A 24,888-nucleotide genomic window follows, 5' to 3' on the forward strand; every position below is an offset into this window, starting at 1 on the left:
TTTAAAAATGAATTAACTCGTTTTAATTAAAAGTTCCCCATGGGCGGGCCCCCTATCGGCCCGGGCCCATTTGCACGTGCATACCCTGCATGCCCAGACGCTACGCCACTGAACACAGCAAACATAAAAGAATCCTCAAACATATTTGCACAACATTGTGAAGTGAACATTAGCACTGTAGAGCATTAGCACTCATCAGGTGATGTGTGTGTGTGTGTGTGTGTGTGTGTGTGTGTGTGTGTGTGTGTGTGTGTGTGTGTTTCTCTCAGAGGAGTTACAGTGTGTCGGGGACGAGCAGGAGATCCTCTCATCAGTCTGATCAACACTACAGGTGCATTACTGAAGATAACCCGTCCGTCCACATCAAGCACACACACACACACACACACACACACACACACACACCTCACAACATCTTTAACAGAACATTATACAAATATCTTAAAGTATGATGGACTTACAGAAACAAGAATCTCATGTTGTGTTCATCATGTTGATACAATGCATCAACTGATCAGCCAATATACCTTATTGTAAAGCGTTACCATCTTTTGTTACTTTATAAGGCCAAATATTTAAAATAGGAAAGCTAGTTTGGCTGAACTGCTCAGTGACTCGCATAATAATATTAAAAACCAACATAAAAAAAATGGTGAAAAAATATAATTTAGGATTTTATTTACAAAATATTAATCTCCAACGCATTCACGCAACGTCTCGCTTCAACACAATGTCGTGCTGCTCTCGTGAACGCGCGTTGGAGATTAATATTTTGTAAATGAAGTGGAAAATCATGTGCCTTTCTGAATAGACAACTAAACAAAATAATTAATAAATAATTAAGACAAAATCTTAATTCCTGGAGTATATTTAAATATAAAAAAAAAAAAAAAACTTCACTTGTTTCATATCTGAATGAATCTCTATTAAAAATAAGTACCTACTCAAGAGAGTATGCGGTTTCGGACGCAGCCTTATTTCATTACTGGATGAATCAGCGTTTTTGAACAAATCTATTGAGTGATGATTCAGTGACTCACTCATAAAGACTTCATTTATTTCATTACTGGATGAATCAGTGTTTTTGAACAAATCTATTGAGTGATGATTCAGTGACTCACTCATAAAGACTTCATTTATTTCATTACTGAACGAATCAGTGTTTTTGAACAAATCTATTGAGTGAATGATTCAATGACTCACTCATTAAGACTTCATTTATTTCATTACTGGATGAATCAGCGTTTTTGAACAAATCTATTGAGTGAATGATTCAGTGACTCACTCATTAAGACTTCATTTATTTCATTACTGAACAAATCAGTGTTTTTAAACAAATCTATTCAGTGAATGATTCAGTGAATCATTCATAAAGACTTCACTTGTTTCATTACTGAACGAATCAGTGTTTTTGAACAAATCTATTGAGTGATGATTCAGTGACTCACTCATAAAGACTTCATTTATTTCATTACTGAACGAATCAGTGTTTTTGAACAAATCTATTGAGTGAATGATTCAATGACTCACTCATTAAGACTTCATTTATTTCATTACTGAACGAATCAGTGTTTTTGAACAAATCTATTGAGTGAATGATTCAGTGACTCACTCATAAAGACTTCACTTGTTTCATTACTGAACGAATCAGCGTTTTTGAACAAATCTATTGAGTGAATGATTCAGTGACTCACTCATAAAGACTTCACTTGTTTCATTACTGGATGAATTAGCGTTTTTGAATGAATATCTTGAGTGAATGATTTATAACTCACTCATATAGACTTCACTTGTTTCATTACTGAACGAATCAGTGTTTTTGAACAAATCTATTGAGTGAATGATTCAGTGACTCACTCATAAAGACTTCACTTGTTTCATTACTGGATGAATTAGCGTTTTTGAATGAATATCTTGAGTGAATGATCAATAACTCACTCATTAAGACTTCATTTATTTCATTACTGAACGAATCAGTGTTTTTGAACAAATCTATTAAGTGAATGATTCAGTGACTCACTCATAAAGACTTCACTTGTTTCATTACTGAACGAATCAGTGTTTTTAAACAAATCTATTGAGTGAATGATTCAGTGACTCACTCATAAAGACTTCACTTGTTTCATTACTGAACGAATCAGTGTTTTTGAACAAATCTCTTGAGTGAATGATTCAGTGACTCACTCATATAGACTTCACTTGTTTCATTTCTGGAAGAATCAGCGTTTCAGAACAAGTCTATTGAGTGAATGATTCAATGACAAACACATGTTTAACAGTCACTTGTCTCCACCTACTGGTGTAACGATGTAATGATACAATCATTATTTGAAGCGTCAAAAAGTCACTTTTTACTCTACATTGATCACTACTGTAGACATCAGTGTTTATATCCGAACTATAAACTTTTATTCCGGTTCTTCTGTGATAATCTGAATGATTGTAAGACAGAAATGAAACTGTGCTTGAAAAGACATACATGACAACGGCTCACTCTGGCCAGAACACAGATCTGAATGTTCGCTGTGTGATTTTGTCAGAGGTTTAAAAGAAGTGTGATATGTGGATGTGTCTCTACAGGTGTGAGCGGAGGCTTCGGACGCTGTCTGTGGGTTCGGGCGGTTGTGAGGGTCACTGGGACGGACAACAGTATCAGCATGTGTTGTGTGAAGGAGTCGAGGGTCCCGACAGCGGTTCTGACTCGCCCTGGCTGATCCAACACACACGCACAGACGCAGATTCAGACAACTGGTCCCTTTACACCGCAGACTCACAGGACGACACACAACAAAACACCGGATGCAGGTCCTACAGTCGCATGGGTAAAACCACTATGTGGTTGCTAGGCAACTCTGGATGGTTGCTATGTGGTTGCTAGGCAACTCTGGATGGATGCTATGTGGTTGCTAGGCAACTCTGGATGGATGCTATGTGGTTGCTAGGCAACTCTGGATGGTTGCTATGTGGTTGCTAGGCAACTCTGGATGGTTCCTAGGCAACTCTGGATGGACTATGTGGTTGCTAAGTTGAGTAATGTCTGATAAGTCAGTGTGTTGTGCGTTGTTCTCAACAGGTCAGGATCTGTCGGGGCTTCACTGGTGTGTGAGCAGACGCAGGGAATCGATGGTGTGTTCAGAGCGTCTGCGGCTGAAAGCTGCTCTATTCTGTGTGTTTATTTACCTGGACACACGTTCCCTGCTCACCGTCGCTGAGGTGTGTGTGTGTGTGTATGTTGAGAATATGACGTTAAATGTTGTTGTGTGTACCTTAATGGTTATTATCAAGTGTGTGTGTGTGTTTCAGGTGTGTAAGGACTGGCGCAGCGTCGCACGTCATCCTGCTGTTTGGACCAGAGTAACACTTGAGAACGCACGTGTGTCATCAAAGGCAAGACAAGACACACACCCACACACACACACACACACACACAGCACAAACTGTATATTCTCTCCTTACACCAAAACCTACCCATCACACACAACTTTCTGCATTTTTTTTACATCTTAAACACATTTCATTATGTTTGTTAATCAATTTAGCAAACCAGCAAAAAGCCCTCACAAAGTAGGGAATCTCAAGTTTTACTATCCTTGTGGAGACATTTGGTCCTCACAAATATAGCTAAACATGCCAACTCATTCACTAACACACACACACACACACACACACTCTCACTCACACACATGTCCCGATGATTCAGTGTGCATTCAGGTTTAAGACCCCACATGGGTAGAAAAACATGAACACACAAACACACATAAATTAATTGCTGAAATAAAAAAAACACAAAATACACTAAAATTTAATTTAATCAAAAATATCTAGAAGACTATATCAGAAAAATGACTCAATAACCAAACGCCCAAACAGAACACAAGACAAAACCAGCAAACCTAAACAGAATGAGCCGAACCATGAAGGCAGAAACTCAAATCACTCTCACCTGTTCAGAGGGTTATTTCCATTCACTATTCCCACTTACAGGCCACAGATAACTACTTTTGCACTGCCAAGACTTCCTCAGCTAACCAACAGCTAACTACAGCTAACCAACAGCTAACTACAGCTAACCAACAGCTAACCAACAGCTAACTACAGCTAACTACAGCTAACCAACAGCTAACTACAGCTAACTACAGCTAACCAACAGCTAACTACAGCTAACCAACAGCTAACTACAGCTAACTACAGCTAACCAACAGCTAACTACAGCTAACCAACAGCTAACTACAGCTAACCAACAGCTAACTACAGCTAACCAACAGCTAACTACAGCTAAATACAGCTAACCAACAGCTAACTACAGCTAACTACAGCTAACCAACAGCTAACCAACAGCTAACTACAGCTAACCAACAGCTAACTACAGCAACAGCTAACTACAGCTAACCAACAGCTAACTACAGCTAACCAACAGCTTACCAACAGCTAACTACAGCTAACCAACAGCTAACTACAGCTAACTACAGCTAACCAACAGCTAACTACAGCTAACTACAGTTAACCAACAGCTAACCAACAGCTAACTACAGCTAGCTACAGCTAACTACAGCTAACCAACAGCTAACTACAGCTAACCAACAGCTAACTACAGCTAACTACAGCTAACTACAGCTAACTAACAGCTAACTACAGCTAACCAACCGCTTACCAACAGCTAACTACAGCTAACCAACAGCTAACTACAGCTAACCAACAGCTAACTACAGCTAACCAACAGCTAACTACAGCTAACTACAGCTAACAGCTAACTACAGCTAACCAACAGCTAACTACAGCTAACCAACAGCTAACTACAGCTAACTACAGCTAAACAACAGCTAACTACAGCTAACTACAGCTAGCTACAGCTAACCAACAGCTAACTACAGCTAACCAACAGCTAACTACAGCTAACCAACAGCTAACTACAGCTAAGCAACAGCTAACTACAGCTAACTACAGCTAACCAACAGCTAACTACAGCTAACCAACAGCTAACTACAGCTAACTACAGCTAACCAACAGCTAACCAACAGCTAACTACAGCTAACCAACAGCTAACTAAAGCAACAGCTAACTACAGCTAACCTACAGCTAACCAACAGCTTACCAACAGCTAACTACAGCTAACCAACAGCTAACTACAGCTAACCAACAGCTAACTACAGCTAACCAACAGCTAACCAACAGCTAACTACAGCTAACCAACAGCTAACTACAGTTAACCAACAGCTAACCAACAGCTAACTACAGCTAACTACAGCTAACCAACAGCTAACTACAGCTAACCAACAGCTAACCAACAGCTAACTACAGCTAACTACAGCTAACCAACAGCTAACTACAGCTAACCTACAGCTAACCAACAGCTAACTACAGCTAACCAACAGCTAACTACAGCTAACTACAGCTAACTACAGCTAACCAACAGCTAACCAACAGCTAACTACAGCTAACTACAGCTAACCAACAGCTAACTACAGCTAACCAACAGCTAACTACAGCTAACTACAGCTAACCAACAGCTAACTACAGCTAACTACAGCGCTAACCAACAGCTAACTACAGCTAACCAACAGCTAGCACAAACCAACCACTCCTCTAGAGGTCAGCAGAGAGCAAAGGCTTCCCAGGCTAAAGTCGTTCTAACCTCGAGTGTGTGTGTGTGTGTGTGTGTGTGTGTGTGTGTAGTTCTTGATGACTCTGTCTCAGTGGTGCTGTCAGACTCAGTCTCTTGTTCTTCACAACCTCAAACCTCGATCTCGTGGCAAGAAAGAAAGCAAAGACGAGTACTTACGGAGCACGAGGTAAAACACACACTAACATGCTGGGATTTTCAATCTCTCAAGCTTTGAACCCAAAGTTTATATACTGTATATCCTTAAAAATGATGGCTGGTATACAATCGCCTTTCGCCTTTGTTGCCATTGGCTTTTGGCTTGCTTACTTGGGGACAGGGTCCGAAATTGACTTTTTGGCTCACCTGCCACGGGGACTGGTAGATGAAAAAATCCACCAGCCAAGCATATTTTTTACCGGCCAAAATAATAAACAGCCTTTTTGTGTCACATATACATTAATTTATATATAGACTATATTTAAACATTTTTGTCATATTTCTGGTCTATTATTTTCCATTTTTACTTTTATTTACACACATATTACACAATTTACACACATTAAAATAATATTTTTGTGGTGGTGCCTATGAAAATAGTTCTGTACAAATTAAATGTATTAATTGTATATTTAATAAAATATATGCAATAATAATATATTATAATTTTTTTTTTTTTTATTAGTTTTACTCTGCCTATTTTTTTTACTCCATTCACTCTGACTGATCCGATCAGTAACTGAAGGACTGGAAATATCAGTTGTTTTAACCATTCATTAAAATGAATCGGTTCAAAGGAGTCAATAGTTCGCGAATTGGACGTGTCATTGTCGGATGTGTTCGCGTTGTGTGATTATCCCGGCAGCTAGGACATCCCACAAGATTTGTGTCAATACAGAAAACATTTCATCACTGGATAGGATTTTTCGTTTATTTGAAGTGTGGTTTATGTCAGCTGAATGTGTGAAACGATTTTCAGAGAAGATAAGGTATTTTAGCACAATTCACACCCAGCAGTAATTCAGGAAAATATATATCCGAATGCTCCACATGAAACTTTAGTCTCCTGACCTTTTACCATCGTGTCGATTTATTTTGATTAATATGTGACAAGGAGAGAGAGCAAGACAGCGCTTAGCAGACGGTGAAGCCTTGTTTATACTTTCGCCTGTCTCCGAAGAGAAAAAGTGCGCACGCACTACTGTCGTCTACATTACTCACAGATCAAATAAGACTATGGCGGGATAAAAATTCGCTTTGGAGCAGGAGCATCGATAAGAGGACTCGTTAACGTTAACTCGTTACATTACTATTTTGGTATGAACATTCACCCGCCAGTGGGACGGATAGCCTTTTGAGATATACTCGCCAAACGGAAAATTTACCCGCATTTGGCGCTTGGCGGGTGTTAATTTCGGACCCTGCTTGGGGACATTAAATTTAATATTTAATTTAATATTTAACAATAGTATTGCTCTGCATGCATTGACACTATTATACAAGAACTGAACTGAGCTGGACGATGACATCACGTTTTTTTCCAGAGCGCCGCCCTATATATATATATATATAAATGAACTAAATGAATAACTTTTTTACAACAAAAATGAAACATCACTGAACTTACTTAACTTACACTATTTTCTTCTGGAAACACACTTTGTTGCATTATTTTCCTGTTATCTCTGTAAAGTTGCTTTGAAACACTCTGTATTGTAAAAAGCTCTATATAAATAAATGTGACTTAAAAATAATATCTAATGAGATGTCTGTGCTGTATCTCTCTGTGTGGAGGGGCGGGCTGGAGGCGGGGCTGGAGGCGGTGCTTAAGTCGGCTGGGCGGAGTCTTGTTTCTCTGAGCGTCTCTCATTGCTCCAACATCCTGACGGACAGATCGCTGTGGCTCGTCAGCTGTCACTGTCGAGCGCTGCAGTCTCTCACATACAGGTGACATGAAGAAGCACACGATCATTAGAATGATGATGATGCCCAAGATTAAAGGGATAGTTCACCCCAAACATGTAAACTCTGTCAGTAATTACTCTCCCTCATGTTGTTCAACCCCGTAAGACTTTCGTTCATCTTCGGGACACAAATGAAGATATTTCTGATTAAATCTGAGAGCTGGATCACTCCTCCATAGGCTTCCTAAGGGAGTGAAACTTGCCGGTCCAGAAAGTTATTAAAGACATTGTTAAAATAGTCCGAGTGACTACAGTGGCTCAACCTTAAGTTTATCAAGCGACGGGAATACTTTCTGTGCGCAAAAAACAAACAAAAATAATGACTTTATTCAACTCTTTATGTTCTTCTCTGTGGGCCTCGAGTGAGTTCACGTAGTGTAACAGCGCAGCGCTTCTGGGGTGTACGTCACACTGTAGGAGCCATTTTGAGTTTAGGTTCATCTAAATTGTTGTGCTATTGGAGCACTGGTATGTTTTGTTAGATTTAGGATCCTTTATTTTGTAAGGACTTTTAGTTTGACCGTCGGTGAGAATGTTTGAATGTAAAGATGGCCGCCTTCGTGTATACAGACAGGAGCCATCTTTGGAAAACGTCTCTGGTTACTTGCGTAACCTATGTTCTCTGAATAGGGAACGAGACGCTGCGAAAAGCGCAGTGGGATATTCTCTGAATGTGCCGATTGTCTGAAGCCTTATAGAATCACGCCAATTCATTGGCTGATGGCGTCCGCGCGATATGGCTCCGTCCCGACGCTCTTACGTCGCATCATTACATATTCGCGCGCGCGCCATCTGCTCCTCAGATTTCTCTGCCGAAAAGAAACTGTCAGCAGCGCGAGGAGCTTGGCCGCTAACGCAGCGTCTCGTTCCCTATTCAGAGAACATAGGTTACGCAAGTAACCAGAGACGTTCTCTTTCATAGGTTCACTCAACGCTGCGGAAAGCGCAGTGGGAACGGACTACCAAACTCGCCAAGCTAGAGCGCTTTTATAACTGGTAGATAAGAGACAACGACCGAAATGAGTTCAAACAGAAAGAACCTGGGAACCCGGGGTCATGTCAAGATCCAAGCTATAGAACCTTACAAAAGTGTGCGGAGAGGACCAGCCTGCCGCAAGACAAATATCCTCCAAAAGTGCTCCTCTGAAAAGAGCTTGAGAAGATGCTACACTTCTGGTGGAATGTGCTCTAATGCTAAGAGGTGAAGGCAAGCCACGCACCCCGTAAGCCAACGAGATAGCCTCTGTGACCCAGTGAGAAATCCTCTGCTTTGATGCAGCAAGCCCACGGCGGCTAGCACCGAAGCAAACCAGAAGCTGGTTAGATTTTCTCCAACCGCCTGAGCGGTCTACATATATCTTAAGAGAACGAACTGGGCAGAGCAAGTTAAGCTTCCTATCTTCCTCAGACGAAAATGGAGGAGGGTGGAAAGCGTTAAGGTTAACTACCTGTGAGCGGAAAGTTGAGGAAAGAACCTTGGGGACATACCCTGGTCTCGGCCTCAAGGAAACTTTGACCAGGCCAGGGGCAAAGTCCAAGCAAGACTCGCTAACAGAAAGAGCTTGTAAGTCTCCCACCCGCTTTAATGAGGACAAAGCTAACAAAAGAGAAACCTTGAGAGTCAGAATCCTCTCCGGAGCTGACTCCAAGGGCTCAAAGGGGGCTTTCGTCAAACCCTCTAGGACAACAGAAAGATCCCATGAGGGAACTCTAGGGGAGCGGGCCGGTTTCAGGCGCTTCACCCCACGCATGAAGGCAGAAACTAACCTTAATTTGCCCAGGGGAATCTCATCCGATTCCCTATGCGCTGCAATAGCCGCGACATAAACTCTGAGAGTGGTAGCGGCTGCTCCAGCCGCAAACTTCTCCTGCAGGAATTCCAGTACTGAACCAGCAGGGCAGTTAACTGGGCTCCTATCATGTGCTAAGCACCAAGTCTCAAACACCCTCCATTTGGAAGAATATAATCTCCTTGTAGAAGGGGCTCTAGCACTCGCAATGGTCTCCTGAACGTCAGTTGGGAGACCAGAGCTTAATGCTGGCGGCCTCTGATCGGCCAAACATACAGCTTCCACATGTCTGGGCGAGGATGCCATATCCTGCCCTGTAGCTGGGACAGCAGATCTTCCCTGACCGGGATCCTCCAGGAGGAAGATTCCAGTAGAGGAATTAGCTCCGAAAACCATGGCTGAGATGGCCAGAACGGAGCTACCAGGAGGAGGCGGACTCCGCTCTCTCTCACTCTGGCCAAGACCGCCTGGATCAGTTTGATGGGCGAGAAGGCATAGAGTTTCTGCGTTGGCCAAGGGTGAGCGAACGCATCTATCCCCAATGGGGCCGGGGGACTCAGGGAGAACCAAAGCGGGCATTGGGACGACTCTTGAGATTAGGGGTGTAACGGTACATGTATTCGTATTGAACCGTTTCGGTTCGAGGCTTCCGGTTCGGTACGCATACAAACCGAACGATTCCTTAGACCATTTTTCCTGCCGACAAAATTCGCGCTGGCGCGATCACCACAACGTTGCGCAACATCAAATGGCAAACGTGATGAAAGCGGAACGAAACTGCGCCACTCATTATGTGCTTCACGGATCGTTTATCAGTTCGGACCAGCAGCATCTGTGCAGCGCGAGCCGATCTCGATCAAGCGACACTGTTACTACACAGCGCTAAGAGATCCAGTAAAGAAAACATTTGAATTCGCCACTGAAGTAATAACATCGCTGCGAGATCTAGTGAGAAGCATTCACATTTCTCCGTTATTAACCGTAGATCTCTATTAGATCAAACAGCGCTGACGTGGACACCAGGAGAAATATTGTGCCGTGAATGAACTAGTAATACTTTACGTCCACAGACCAGCAACATTCACCATAACTGTAACCAGTTTGGCTGGAATAGTGAAATGCTTTCAAGTACTTCACACATCTTTTTCCAGCACTTCAAAACTCAAATATTATATAAATAAATATATGAAGAGTTCAGATGCAAAAGCCTCTATAAGTGCCATTTGAAATTTTCTTCTAGAATGATCATTTTTATGAAGCTTGTATATTTAAGTTCAGTAATTTCACTCAAATGACAATTAATAGGTAATCTTCATTGCCATTTAAGTGAAATTACTGAACTTAAATATACAAGCTTGATAAAAATGATCATTCTAGAAGAAAATTTCAAATGGCTTTTGCATCTGAACTCTTCATATATTTAAATGTTATTTTTAATGTGATCACCAAAACATTATTTGTTCATCCTTCAAAGATGACACCCATTTATAAACCTGAAAGTTTCAAGATGTAGGAAAACTCACACTTATTTAAAAAATATTTTTTCTTTTAACAAATAGGAAATTTCTCTGGCATTTCTTACTTTTTGCTGTATCGAAAACGTACCGAACCGTGACTTTAAAACCGAGGTACGTACCGAACCGTGATTTTTGTGTACCGTTACACCCCTACTTGAGATGCAAAGAGGTCCACCTCCGCCTCTCCAAAAACCTCCCAGATCAGGGCCATCGTCTGGCGGTTCAACATCCATTCCCCTGATCTGAGTTTCTGTCTCGACAGAAAATCTGCCGCGAGGTTCAGAACCCCTGGGACATGAACCGCTCTTAGAGATAGGAATCTGCTCTGAGACCACAGGAGAAGGTGACGCGCATGCCTGTCTAGGGTGCGCGACCGAGAACCTCCCTGCCGGTTCACATGAGACACCACTGCCATGTTGTCTGTTCTGACAATGACATGGTGACCCTCCAGAAGAGGGAGGAAATGATGCAGAGCCAGAAAAACGGCTCTTAACTCCAGGCAATTTATGTGCCAAGAGAGAGCCTCTCCGGTCCAGACCCCACACGCTGGTCTGCCCTCGAAAACCGCTCCCCAGCCGGTGAGAGAGGCATCCGTTGTAATCATCTGGCGACGAGATACCGCACCCATGCTGACCCCTTTCCGAAGAAAAAGAGGGTCCCGCCAAACTGACAGGGCTCGAAAGCAACTGCGCGATACCTTCAGTAGGCGAAGGGTTGACCCGGAGGGTCGAACCCCTGAGAGTTTCACCCACCACATGAAGGGTCTCATGTGGAGTAGGCCCAGCGGTAGCACGGAGGAGGCCGCGGCCATAAGGCCCAGCATCCTGCGGCAGGTGCCCACAGACACATGATGGCCTAGCAAAAAACAAGCCAAGCATGTCATCAAGCTGGAAATCCGTGCAGGGGCCAAGCGGGCCTGCATGAGAACGGAATCCATGTTCACCCCCAAGAAAACGGTGCTTTGAGCCGGAGCAAGAACACTCTTCTCCGAGTTCAACCTCAAACCGAGAGACTGGATATGACTCAGAATGATGTCTCTGTGGTGGGCCACTAGCTTCCTGGACTGGGCTAAAATGAGCCAATCGTCTAGGTAATTTAGAACACGGATGCCCTGGAGCCGCAATGGGGCCAGAGCTGCATCCATGCACTTTGTGAATGTCCTCGGGGCCAGAGATAGGCCGAAGGGAAGGACCCTGTACTGGAACGCCCTTCCTCCAACGGCGAACCTGAGGAACTGCCTGTGTCGCTGTACAACCTGGATGTGAAAATAAGCATCCTTTAGGTCTATCGTCACGAACCAATCCCCTGGCCGAATCTGAGATATGATAGCTTTCAGCGTCAACATTTTGAATTTCCCTTTGTAAATGGCGAAGTTCAGTCGGCGGAGGTCCAGTATGGGACGCAAACCGCCGCCCTTCTTGGGGACCAGGAAGTAACGGCTGTAAAAGCCCCGCTCGGTTTCCCCTGGAGTAATCTCCTCTATTGCTCCTTTGAGAAGGAGGGAAGAGATTTCCTGCTGAAGTACAGAAGCCTGAGTGGCGCTGTCTACTACAGTAGGAAACACCCCGTTGAAACAGGGGGGATTGCGGCAAAACTGAAGAGTGTAGCCGAACCGAATTGTGCGAAGAACCCAAGACGATACCCCTGGTAAGCGCTCCCACTCTGGAAGGAAATGTGATAGAGGAGGAGGGATGTTGTAATGCAGACGACATACCTGAGTGAGGGTGCCGTGCTGACGCTCCTGGAGTAAAGAGGTTGACTGTGCAGGAGGGCCATCGGCGTCCTGGCACGTGATGGGAGGCATCGTTGCTGGGGTCATGGTGACCAGATCCGCCTGCTCCGGAGGAAAACGGAAAGTGCCTCAGAGGATGCGGCCGGCAGTTATAGAGAGTGTGGGGGGTGAGGGGAGAAAGCAGAAAGCGTCTCCTTCCTCCCGCACCAGACTGAGTAGAGAAGGTGAAATATGACCTGCACTTCGAGACACTCTGAGTGGCGAAGGTGACAGGGCAAGGAAAGGAGAGCTGGGAGGTGGGCAGAAACGCTTGTGCGGTCTGACCCAACCTTGAGGAAGCAGAGGAGCTCTCCTTTTTCTGACCGGAAGGTCAGGAACGGCTCTGGGCCGCCGGAGCAGTCGGTTTGTCGGACCGCCTCAACTGGAGGCGCTTGTGAGGCCGTTGACGGGGAAACGGGCGACCGCGGGCTCCCCAAACCGTGGTAGGTGGGAGATGCCCTGGTTCGCTTCTTCTGGAAGAGAAATCCGGTCTATGAGAGGGACGTTCTCTGGGTCGCACCGGGGCGGGAGCAGAAGGTTCCCTAGCCCTCCTGGGCATGAACTGTCTGAACGCGGTCGATTGGGATTTGGAGGAGCGGAATTTCTCAACCACTGTGTTGACCGCCTCACCAAACAACCCCGTTTGAGAAATGGGGGCGTCCAAGAGGAAAACCTTCTCTTTGTCACGGATCTCCGTGAGATTAAGCCACAAGTGGCGCTCCACCGCAACAGAACCAGCCATAGAGTGACCTATAGCGCGTGCGGTATGCTTGGTGGCTCTTAAGGCTAAATCCGTAGCCTTACGAAGCTCCTTGACCACTTCAGGAGTCACGCCGTCGCCCTCGTCCATTTCCTTCAGGACGTCCGCCTGGTAGGCCTGAAGAATGGCCATAGTGTGCAGGGTCATGCCTGCCTGCCCAGCCGCCATGTAGGATTTTCCAATGAGAGAGGAAGTAGTCCTACATGCTTTAGAAGGGAGGAGGGGGCGCGACTTCCAGGACGGCGCAGACGACGGAGCAAGATGGTCGGCTAAAGTTTCCTCAATCGCCGGAATGGCGGAATAGCCCTGTTCCACAGAGCCTACCAGGTTGGTGAAATCAGCAGCAGCCGCATTAGTGAGGCGCGAAGAGAAAGGCTGCTTCCAGGATCTGGAGATCTCATGATGCAGATCACTGAAAAATGGCAGCTTCCTCCGTTGAGGCCTAGAATTAGGGCCACTGAGCAGCCTTTCGTCGAGTTTCGACGACTGAGACTCACGTGGCTCGTCGGGCCAATCAATAGAGAGCTTCTCCGTAGAGCGCGAAAGCACGTCAACGAGCTCCGCATAGGCCGCGCTTCCTGGCCGCTCGGCGGGATAACCTCGTCGGCGAGAGTAGGCCCGAAATCCTCGGAGTCGGAAGCCTCGGTAAAAAGTATATCCTCCAGTCCGAAAGAAACCGCGTCGCGTGCTCCCGGGCTGGGGCGCAAATAATCGTGTGAAAATTCGACTGGCATGCCTCGCGCGTGCCGAGGGGAGGGAGGGAGAGAAAGAGCGGGGCTCGTCTGCTCGAACTCCACATCCACAAGCTCTACATCCGAACCCCATGTCGCGGATCCTCGAGAGGCCTCGGGAGCGCGACAGGGGGAGACGAATGATTCCCTCTCAAAGACCGCGAGCCGCGATTTGAGGGTTTTGAGCAACAAATTTTCACAGAATTTGCATTTAGACGATCCTATAACTGCCTCACGTGCATGTGAAAAACCCAAACACTTAACGCACTTACTGTGTGGGTCGTCGTTAGCGAGCACATGGCGGAGTACAGCGTCTGTAATCCATGGCAACTTCACCGTAAGGAGAAACAGAGTTCCGCTTGAACAGTCGCAGAAGCGCCGAGAATAATCCAGATGTATTTGTAGCTCAGAAAAATCACGAGCGAAGAAATCTGAGGAGCAGATGGCGCGCGAATATGTAATGATGCGACGTAAGAGCGTCGGGGCTGAGCCATATCGCGCGGACGCCATCAGCCAATGAATTGGCGTGATTCTATAAGGCTTCAGACAATCGGCACATTCAGAGAATATCCCACTGCGCTTTCCGCAGCGTTGAGTGAACCTATGAAAGAGAACAGTCTCGACTAATCAAACCACGAACGACCTGCTAAGTGAGCTGAACTGTATGAAGTTCAGTGAACTTCTGAACTGTATGAATGGCGTTCGTGGTTTGATTAGTCGAGACTGTTTTCCAAAGATGGCTCCTGTCTGTATACACGAAGTGGACTGTCTTTATCTTTATCTTCTTATTAAACGGTCTGTACACTTACAAAGTTCTCAATGCTTCGTTTTGCATGTAGGGACCCTCATTATGTTACTGTGTTAGTGTGGGGCTATTTTAAGTCTTGTTAGTGGTATAAACTAGCGATTTCTTTTTACTTAATAGATGCCCCCATTACTAGCGTTATACGCTAAACAGTTTTTAGAGATAAAACTCTTTACATTCGATTATCATGAAAACAAATGACTAGGTTGAAAACGGTTGACTAGGTACCAATGTTTTATTAGACCAAAGGTTCATTTTGCTGAACCTTTGGTCTAAGTTTGAGTTCTCCTTTAATACGTTCCAACAGCTTCCTTGTTCTTTTTCTTTTTAGAAAGGTGAGAGGCGGCCATCTTTACATTCAAACATTCTCACCGACTGTCAAACTAAAAGTCCCTACAAAATAAAGTATCCTAAATCTAACAAAACATACCAGTGCTCCAATAGCACAACAATTTAGATGAACCTAAACTCAAAATGGCTCCTACAGTGTGACGTACACCCCAGAAGCGCTGCGCTGTTACACTACGTGAACTCACTCAAGGCCCACACAGAAGAACATGAAGAGTTGAATAAAGTCGTTATTTTTGTTTGTTTTTTGCGCACAGAAAGTATTCTCGTCGCTTGATAAACTTAAGGTTGAGCCGCTGTCGTCACTCGGACTATTTTAACGATGTCTTTAATAACTTTCTGGGCCGGCAAGTTTCAATCTCTTCGAAACCTATGGAGGAGTGATCCAGCTCTCAGATTTAATCAAAATATCTTAATTTGTGTCCCGAAGATGAACGAAGGTCTTACGGGGTTGGACAACATGAGGGAGAGTAATTACTGACAGAGTTTACATGTTTGGGTGAACTATCCCTTTAAGTGCCTTACTCGGTGGAGTCGCAGGTCTTTACCGAGCACTAAACACTTTGAATACTATGACTACATGAATACATACTATATCTGTACAGCAGCTGTTGTGGTGTTTGCAGAAGCGCGCTGGATCCGGCGGGACAGGAGGTGATCTGGGCTCTGGGAGCGGGATGCCGGGATGTCACAACACTTCGGATCGCTCCTCTGCAGCCGTGGTGAGCATCTCTCTTTATCTCAGCATCGCTTACATCGGAGGATCTCACTTCCATTCCTAGAGCTTCCCAACACATCTTTGGGGTTTGGACTGATGGGGCGGCGAACCCGAGGTTACCCCGTGAGTCCTAGAGCTCCTCCTGTCCGGTTTTAGGGAAAGAGGTCTATTGGAGACGTCCACAGAGAACACCACAGACACAGCGTTATAATCACTGTGGGAAAATCTCACAGTTAAACTGGGAATTGTGAAAAATATGATATTGCCAGATGAGAAGTTTATTCATGTATAATTTTTTTACTCTTATAATTATTTTTATAACTCTATCATATCTCTTTTAATTCCTTTTAAAACTGTTTTAATTTTCCTTGCTTTTATTTTGTGATTATGTGTAATTCCTTTCTGTGTAAAGCACTTTGAATTACTATAGTGTATGAATTATGCAATGTGCTATATGAATAAACTTGCCTTGCCTTGTCACATGATCAGTGAGTTCCCGCCTCTGTTTTCTTCAGTCTGCAGCCCAATCGCTTTAGCAACCGATGCTTGCAGACGATTGGTCGATGCTGGCCAAACCTGTGTCGGGTGGGAGTGGGCGGGGCTAGCTGTGGCATCCAGGGATTGGCCTCTTTGGGTGAGTGACAGGCATGTTTTATTCATTAGGCAGCTTTTGTATTGCCTTTTTACCTATTACAATTTTTTGTAATCATCTATAATATATACTATAACATTACTATTTTCAAATCTTTTTCTAATCTTGACAAACGCATATTGTTGGAAAGGTCTGTGACTCAAGGTTTCATATGTGTCTGCTGTTTTGTGATAGAAGTGATATTGTGACAGAAATGTATTAATTTGTGACAGGAGAGCGCCTAAACAAAATCCTTTTTTTGTGAAATCAATTTTAAATTTGAAAAAATGACTTGGTTGGACTTGGTTGGACTCAACAAATGACTTTGTTTTTATAGCAATCTTAGAGTCAAAATTATTTAGTAAAATATATATTTAGTAAATGTTTAGTACACTACATTTGCTTTACAGTAAACTTAAACTTCTATAACTTTTTTAAACTTTCATTTTTTAAAAGTTTCCCAGTCTGTCAGTAACGCTGTTTACTGCCTGTCTCTATGAAGCCCCTCCTTCTGAAAATCACACTGTGCTCTGATTGGTCGGCCGGAGCAGTGTGTTGTGATTGGTCGAGCGCTTCGAGTGTGTTTGGGAAAGTCCTTCCCCTTACCATAACCACCAGTTTAACACACTACTAACTAACTCAACCAGGCCCCGCCCCTTTATTCTGCGTATGAATTATTATAATGAGGAATGTTGTGACGTGTTCCCGGAAGAAATTCAAGACTACAATGGAGGCGTTTCAGGAGTTCAGGAACACTGACACTGATATAGAGAAGAACTCACTTTTTTATGCTCAAACTGCAACAATACACACTGAAGACAGATGAAGATCTGTAATAAAGCAGAATAGGACCCCAGGGTGTGTTTGCAGTGTTGGGGAAAGTTACTTATTAAAGTAATGCATTACAATATTGCGTTACTCCCTTAAAAAGTAACTAATTGCGTTACTTAGTTACTTTTTTAGAAAAGTAATGTGTTACGTTACTTTTGCGTTACTTTTTTCACATGGGCTGGGCTTGTTTTTTTATAACAAAAAAGTTTTATTTTTAGGCAAATGTAAAGACCCTTTCACACCAAAAGTGAAATAATAAGCCTGCAGATTCACACGTGTCCAGTCGAGGAAAGCAAACAAACCCTTCAGCTGCTGATATCAACAGAAGAAGAGATGCAGGAGAAAGTTTAACACTTACTTTACCAATAAAAATAAATAAATTCTATAGTAATTTTTGCTTATGGTTTAACTGAATCATCAAAGGCCAGAAGCAAGTACATCGGCCAATAAAGTGAGATTAAATGCATAAAAATGTATGTTTTATTTTACATATTTAGTTATTGGAGGTTTGCATAGTATTCTGATCCTGCATTTCACTAATTTTATTCATTTTGAGGAATATTGAATAATTTTTTGTGCAAGTGAGATAAGTAAATGCATGTTCACATTTAGTCTAGAACTACAATAAGCATCATGTTTACACACACACACACACACACACGCCTCTGCACTTTGATTTGTCTCAACATGAGGACAGGAGAGCTGTCAGTCAATACACGTGAAAACAAAGTGAAAAAAGTTATACTTATTTAAAAAAAATAACTGATATTTTGTTGTAAATTTGACTTTACTAGTTACTTGAAAAAGTAATCTGATCACGTAACTCAAGTGAGTTGTAACAACGAGTGTGTGTTTGTGTCCACACAGTGAGGAACTGTGTGAATGTGTGTGTGCTGGAGCTGGATCACATGAACGAGCTGAACCAGGAGGGAGCGGTGGAGATCTGCAGAGACGGGCTCCAGCAGCTTCACACACTCTGCTTCCTCTCCACGCCGGTCACCGCCAAAGCCATACTGCACTTCACAGGTGAGCACTTCCTCACCATCATCATCCAACGCCATACTGCACTTCACAGGTGAGCACTTCCTCACCATCATCATCCAAAGCCATACTGCACTTCACAGGTGAGCACTTCCTCACCATCATCCAACGCCATACTGCACTTCACAGGTGAGCACTTCCTCACCATCATCCAACGCCATACTGCACTTCACAGGTGAGCACTTCCTCACCATCATCCAACGCCATATCAAGCGTAGCGGCTGCAGGTGTTCTTCATTGCACGCTTTTTTTCTTTTTTTTTATCTTAAGGGGGGCTTAAACTTAAAAAAAAACCATCAGGATTAAATTTTTAGTAAGTGTTTGAATTTAAATGTTTTTGTTTAAAAAAAAAATAATGTAACAAATTTTTTTATCTATTTTGATTTTACATCATGAGTTCATTTTTTATTTTTTTATTTTTTTTAATGAAATTTTATATTTTATGAATTATTTCATATTTAGTGTTTTATTTTAATTGTTTTTATTGTAACATTTCAATTTAATAGTTTTATGAATTATTTCATTTTAAGTGTTTAATTTGAATTTTTTTTATTTTAAAATAATTTATTTAAATCTGTGCCTTTTTATGGCTGAATGGTTTATTAGTAAGTGTTTAATTTTTATTGTTTTTATTTTAAATATATTTATTTATTTAAATTTTTACATTTTTATGATTATTGATCATTTGTTTGCTTTTCATCAATCCACAAGCCCCAGTTTGGGAAACCCTCATTTCACATATGAAATTAGAGATTCCCCTTCGTCAGATCACTACAATGTGAGTCAGAAGTGATTCTGACGAATGGGGATCGCTTGCGAGAGCCTATCTACTTCGAGTGAAATAAAACGAGCCAACACATTGGCATGCGATAATTGCACCAGCTGCTGTGCATCGCGGCGCGAGCATATAACAAGCAGCAGGTGCGTTCGCATCTTTGTCTTTCGCTTCGGAGCCAGACGGTGAATGCGGTTCCAGTCTCCTCCAAGATTTCTACACAGTGTTTATCGAGTCTCTGCGAGGAAGCCTCTGTGTGTGGTGTTGGTGTGACGGCGCGAACAGCGGTGGTCGCGATCTCTCCGTGTCAACAGTTTGAGAGCAAAAACAGCTGTTTTCACAGCTTTGTTGGTTCGGTGGGCGTGACACCGAGAGTGAGTGCTCACACAGGATTCCACTATTCCCCTGTGTGTAGCTGCGGCTATCCCCCTGTGTGCGTTTCAGCACCTCAGAGCACTTCTAAAAGAGCTAACACGATCTGTCTGCGTCTTTTTCAAGATGTCATTCAGATCGTGTGTCTCTGGATGCAGCCAATATTTGACTCCGGCTGACGGGCATGATCGCTGTATCACGTGCTTGGGCTTTAGGCACGCTGAAATGGCGCTTATGGATGACTCATGTTCTCATTGCGGGAACATGACCATCGCAGCGTTACGGTCAGGACTCCGTTACCTCGAAAGAGGTGGAGCCCCTTCGCTTATTCCCCGATCTAGCGCTTCTTCTGCCCAGCAGACACCTTTTTCAGGTTAATAGCCTTGGTGACCTGAGGATCACAGTGAGAGGTAACCCGCCGAGCCAGTTTCCTGGGGCCCCTCACTCCTCTATAACGCTTCCCCTGGAGCCTCCAAGAAAGCGCGCTGGGCCGTCCCCGGAGGTCCCAATCGTTTCTTTTGGAGCTCCACCGGATGATCAAATGTCGGTCGCTGCATCGAAGGGTGAGCTAATGTCCTCTGGGGATGACGACTCGGCTGCACTGCCTCATTCGGGTGTGCCAGCGTTGTCCGAGTCAGACCCAGAGCTGATGGCTATGCTTTCCCGGGCCGCCGCAAGAGTCGGGCTCGAGTGGAACCCCCCTCCACCGTGTCCCGAACCTTCGCGGCTGGATGATTGGTATCTCGGGGCGGCCCGTGCTGGTTCTCAGCGCCCCGCCCCAGTGCCCTTATTTCCGGAAGTACATGAAGTGGTTACCAGAGCATGGACGGCACCTTTTTCTGCCCAAAACCGTTCTGGTGCCTCTTCCTCCCTCACTACCCTCGATGGTGGAGCAGCTAAGGGTTACGTGGAGATCCCCCCGGTGGAGCGGTCTGTGGCGATGCAGCTGTGTCCCAAGACCGCTACCTCCTGGCGGGGAAATCTGCGCCTCCCCTCCCGGTGCGTGTAAGTTCTCGTCCACTCTCGCGGACAAGGCTTACTCAGCCTGTGGAGAAGGTCCGTCACTGCACACTCCCTGGGTCAGGCGATGTCCACGTTAGTGGTCCAGGAGCGACACCTGTGGCTGAACCTGGCAGTGAGCCCGACAAAGTTGCCCCGGGACCATCTGAGGGGCCATTTCTCAGAGATGGTGCACTCTATGGCACCTGCGTCCAGACCTCTGGAAACTGCATGTCTGGTCCCTGGACGGGACGCGGAGGTTCTAGGTGACCTACCCCAAGTCTGCTAGAGCCCCCTCAATGAGGCGGCTCTATGCTCTGAAGTGGAACCTGTTCGTTGAATGGTGTTCTTCCCACCGGGAAGACCCCCGAAGATGTCCGATCAGAGTCGTGCTTTCCTTCCTGCAAGATGGGTTGGAGTGAAGGCTGTCTCCCTCCACCCTCAAAGTGTATGTTGCCGCTATCGCCGCACATCATGATGCAGTTGAAGGTAAGTCGTTGGGAAAGCATGACCTGATCGTCGGGTTCCTGAGGGAAGCGAGGAGACTGAATCCACCTCGACCCCCCTCTATACCCTCTTGGGACCTGTCTCTGGTGCTCGGCACACTGTAGAGACCTCCCTTTGAACCACTGCAGTCAGCTGAGTTAAAGATCCTGTCACTAAAGACAGTGCTTCTGACTGCTCTCCTCCATCAAGAGGGTAGGGGACCTGCAAGCATTTTCGGTCGACGAATCGTGCCTAGAATTCGGGGCGGCTTACTCTCACATTGTCCTGAGACCCCGGCTTGGATATGTGCCCAAGGTTCCTACCACTCCCTTTAGGGACCAGGTAGTGAACCTGCAAGCGCTGCCTTCGGAGGAGGCAGACCCAGCCCTGGCTTTTCTCTGTCCCGTCCGCTCCTTGCGGTTTTTGTGGACAGAACGCAAAGGTTCAGGACCTCAGATCAGCTCTTCGTCTGTTACGGAGGCCAGCTGAAGGGAAAAGCTGTCTCCAAGCAGAGGATGGCCCACTGGTGGCGTCTGACGCCAGGCCTACACTCATATGCTTGTGGAACTGGGTGTCCACATGTAGCGGTCCCTGCGGCGACCCCATATGTGTATTCCTCCACGATCAGCTCCTCTGCGGACAAGCCCGTGTCTTTTCCTCGACAGAGCCCGCGCTGTTCTCTCTGCTGGTGTTCTTTCCCCCCTATAATTAGGCTGGAACCACCCCAGAGACTGCCATATGTTGTACTACCCTGCTTGGCTAGTCCATATGTGTATCCGTCACAGTGCCTCCCTCTGGGGTAGGATGTGGCTAGCGCAGCGTTCACTTCCCCAAGTGCACGATTTCCCAGCGTTATCCAATAAGTCACACTGTGTGGGTCTTGCGGAAAAGCAGTGACTGACCTTCTCTGCTTAGAGCTCCTACTTCTGCCCAACACTCGGTCAGGCCAGGAGGCTCAAGCGGAGCGCTGGAAGGGCCAGCAGCCGTGGCGTTTTGGTAGATATCCCCATTCGTCAGAATCACTTATGACTCAAGTTGTAGTGATCTGATGAAGGGGAACGTCTCGGTTACGTATGGTAACCCTCGTTCCCCGAGGAGGGAACGGAGATGTCCGGAGACAATTTTTTCGCTCTCGCAAGCGATCCCCATTCGTCAGAATCACTTCTGACTCACGTCTCCGTTCCCTCCTCAGGGAACGAGGGTTACCATACGTAACCGAGACGTTATTCACAGACTTGCACAAATACTGTTGTAATATTTGCATATTAATTCCAGTTGGTTTTCTTTCTCACAATTATTTGCATACTAAATTGTGATTGGTCTCTTCTGTTTTGCATCTATTTAAGCAAAGAGAGTGTGATTTTGTGTGTTGGTTGACATACAGAAATACTTGTTGTGAGACATGTCTGACGCAGCTGCTCTCTGTCTGTGTGTGTGTGAGGTGTGTGTGTCAATCTCAAGTGTGTCGTGGTTCAGTTGTGTATCGCTGATTACTTCGAGGATGCTGACAACGAAGAAGCCAAGAGATTATTTGAGGAGATAGTCAACAACCTACAGGTGAAATCACTGCCGGAAATACTGTACATCTAATACGGCTAATGTCCCAAATAAACACACATCAAATATTGACCACACTCACACTTTAAAAAATAAACGTTCTGAAATTGAAATATTTGTTGTGATTATCTGATTGTAATTAAATGTGTTTTACTTGATCAGGCGCTGAGAAAGCGGCCGGGTCTGAGTGACGTCCTGCAGATCAAGGTGGACAAACCCTGAGAATCCCGTCTGATGTGTTTCTGATTCACTGTGACAATCTTATGCACACATGCACAAAAAGACATACACACACATACATATACACACACATACAAACACACGCACAAAGACACATGTACGCACACACACATGCACAAAAACACATACACACACACATGTACAAACACACACACAGGCACACACACACACATGCACAAACACACACACAATCAAATAAGGCACTTTTGAGCATGGGGAGGTTTATCTTTGAGACAGATGCACAATTATAAAGCATATAACTATACATACTCAGGTCTGTTGATTTTTTAATAATAAAGTAGTTTTAGGAATATAACCCAAATATATTATGATAGCGGTTAGTTATAGATGTAATGTTGCAATAAATGATGTTTTGTAAGCACAGTTCGGGAGGAAGATGCTCTACTACACTATCCGTGTGAGAGGAGCTCAAACACAGAGCCGAAATACCTCTGATCCACGACAGCTCCTCCTCAGACTCGGCAAACACACGCCAAACACTCGCCAACCACACGTCAAACACTTGCCAACCACACGCCAAACACTCGCTAAACACACGCCAAACACTCGCTAAACACACGCCAAACACACGCCAACCATTCGCTAAACACTCCCTAAACACACGCCAAACACTCGCTAAACACACGCCAAACACTCGCTAAACACACGCCAAACACACACCAAACACTCGCTAAACACACGCCAAACACTCGCTAAACACACGCCAAACACTCGCTAAACACACGCCAAACACTCTCTAAACACACGCCAAACAATCGCCAACCACACACCAAACACACGCCAAACACACCCAAACACTCGCTAAACACTCGCTAAACACACGCCAAACACACGACAAACACTCGCTAAACACACGCCAAACACATGCCAAACACATGCCAACCACACGCCAAACACTCACTAAACACACACTAAACACACGCCAAACACTCGATAAACACTCGCTAAACACACGGCAAACACATGCCAAACACTTGCTAAACACACGCCAAACACTCGCCAAACACACGCCAAACACACGCCAAACACACGCCAAACACACGCCAAACACACGCCAAACACACGCCAAACACATGCCAAACACACGCTAAACACATGCCAACCACACGCCAAACACACGCCAAACACTCGCCAAACACTCGCCAAACACTCGCCAAACACACGCCAAACACACGCCAAACACACGCCAAACACTCGCCAAACACACGCCAAACACACGCCAAACACACGCCAAGCACATGCCAAACACTCGCCAAACACACGCCAAACACACGCCAAACACTCGCTAAACACACGCCAAACACACGCCAAACACACGCCAAACACTCCGACTTCATGCTCTAAGTGTATGCAAGTGCGCACTTGTGAAGTCTCAGTACATGTTATTGAGTCACTCATTTGAGTTTGCATGAACACACACACAGGACTCTGGACTCGATCTGTTCAACGTTTGTGTGTGTTATTCACTCGCCGTGTCCCAAATCGCACACTTCCCTACTATATAGTACGTGAAAAACAGTACGTGACAAGAGCAGAGTCCAAACTCACGAAAGAGTCAGAAAGAGGCCTGTAAATTCTCCGTCCGTTTTACAGTTCTTTACAGTCGCTAGGACACACTTCTCAATACTTAGGTCACCTTTTCAAAACTCTTCACACAGTTCTCCTAAGCAGCGTTCAGCTCGGCAGTTCATTTCACATTCAACATGCACTAAAACTACAAAATCACTTCGTACATGTCTCAGATCAACACATTCTTCCAGAACACTAGCAAAATGACAGCCAACACACACACTTTTACACCCACAAAACAATGACCTAAAAACACCAACAACAGGAAACGTTATACAATGTTTTCTTCTGTAAAACAAGGACACCCTTCCATTGTTTAGAATTCACTGCAATAATGTTACTAGAATAAATTAGACATGATGC

At 44.8% G+C, this 24,888-nt stretch overlaps 1 protein-coding gene across 1 annotated transcript in view; it reads left to right on the forward strand.

The window, feature by feature from the left end:
• The window catches only part of si:ch73-290k24.5 (F-box only protein 41), a 28,966-nt gene extending 5,974 nt beyond the window's left edge, over nucleotides 1-22,992 (forward strand). Inside the window, exons 3-13 of the mRNA XM_056236602.1 lie at nucleotides 270-331; nucleotides 2,581-2,822; nucleotides 3,074-3,213; nucleotides 3,304-3,387; nucleotides 5,674-5,789; nucleotides 7,394-7,546; nucleotides 15,912-16,007; nucleotides 16,519-16,637; nucleotides 18,333-18,491; nucleotides 22,580-22,695; nucleotides 22,858-22,992. Of these exons, the coding sequence (XP_056092577.1) occupies nucleotides 270-331; nucleotides 2,581-2,822; nucleotides 3,074-3,213; nucleotides 3,304-3,387; nucleotides 5,674-5,789; nucleotides 7,394-7,546; nucleotides 15,912-16,007; nucleotides 16,519-16,637; nucleotides 18,333-18,491; nucleotides 22,580-22,695; nucleotides 22,858-22,917 (1,347 nt within the window). The 3' untranslated portion in view covers nucleotides 22,918-22,992. The remainder of the gene's footprint in view (nucleotides 1-269; nucleotides 332-2,580; nucleotides 2,823-3,073; nucleotides 3,214-3,303; nucleotides 3,388-5,673; nucleotides 5,790-7,393; nucleotides 7,547-15,911; nucleotides 16,008-16,518; nucleotides 16,638-18,332; nucleotides 18,492-22,579; nucleotides 22,696-22,857) is intronic.
• The last annotated feature ends 1,896 nt before the right edge of the window (nucleotides 22,993-24,888 follow it).

The sequence above is a fragment of the Rhinichthys klamathensis genome, unplaced genomic scaffold (assembly GCF_029890125.1).
Source record: "Rhinichthys klamathensis goyatoka isolate OS25496 unplaced genomic scaffold, OSU_Roscu_1.1 h1tg000454l_1, whole genome shotgun sequence".
NCBI lineage: Eukaryota > Metazoa > Chordata > Actinopteri > Cypriniformes > Leuciscidae > Rhinichthys > Rhinichthys klamathensis.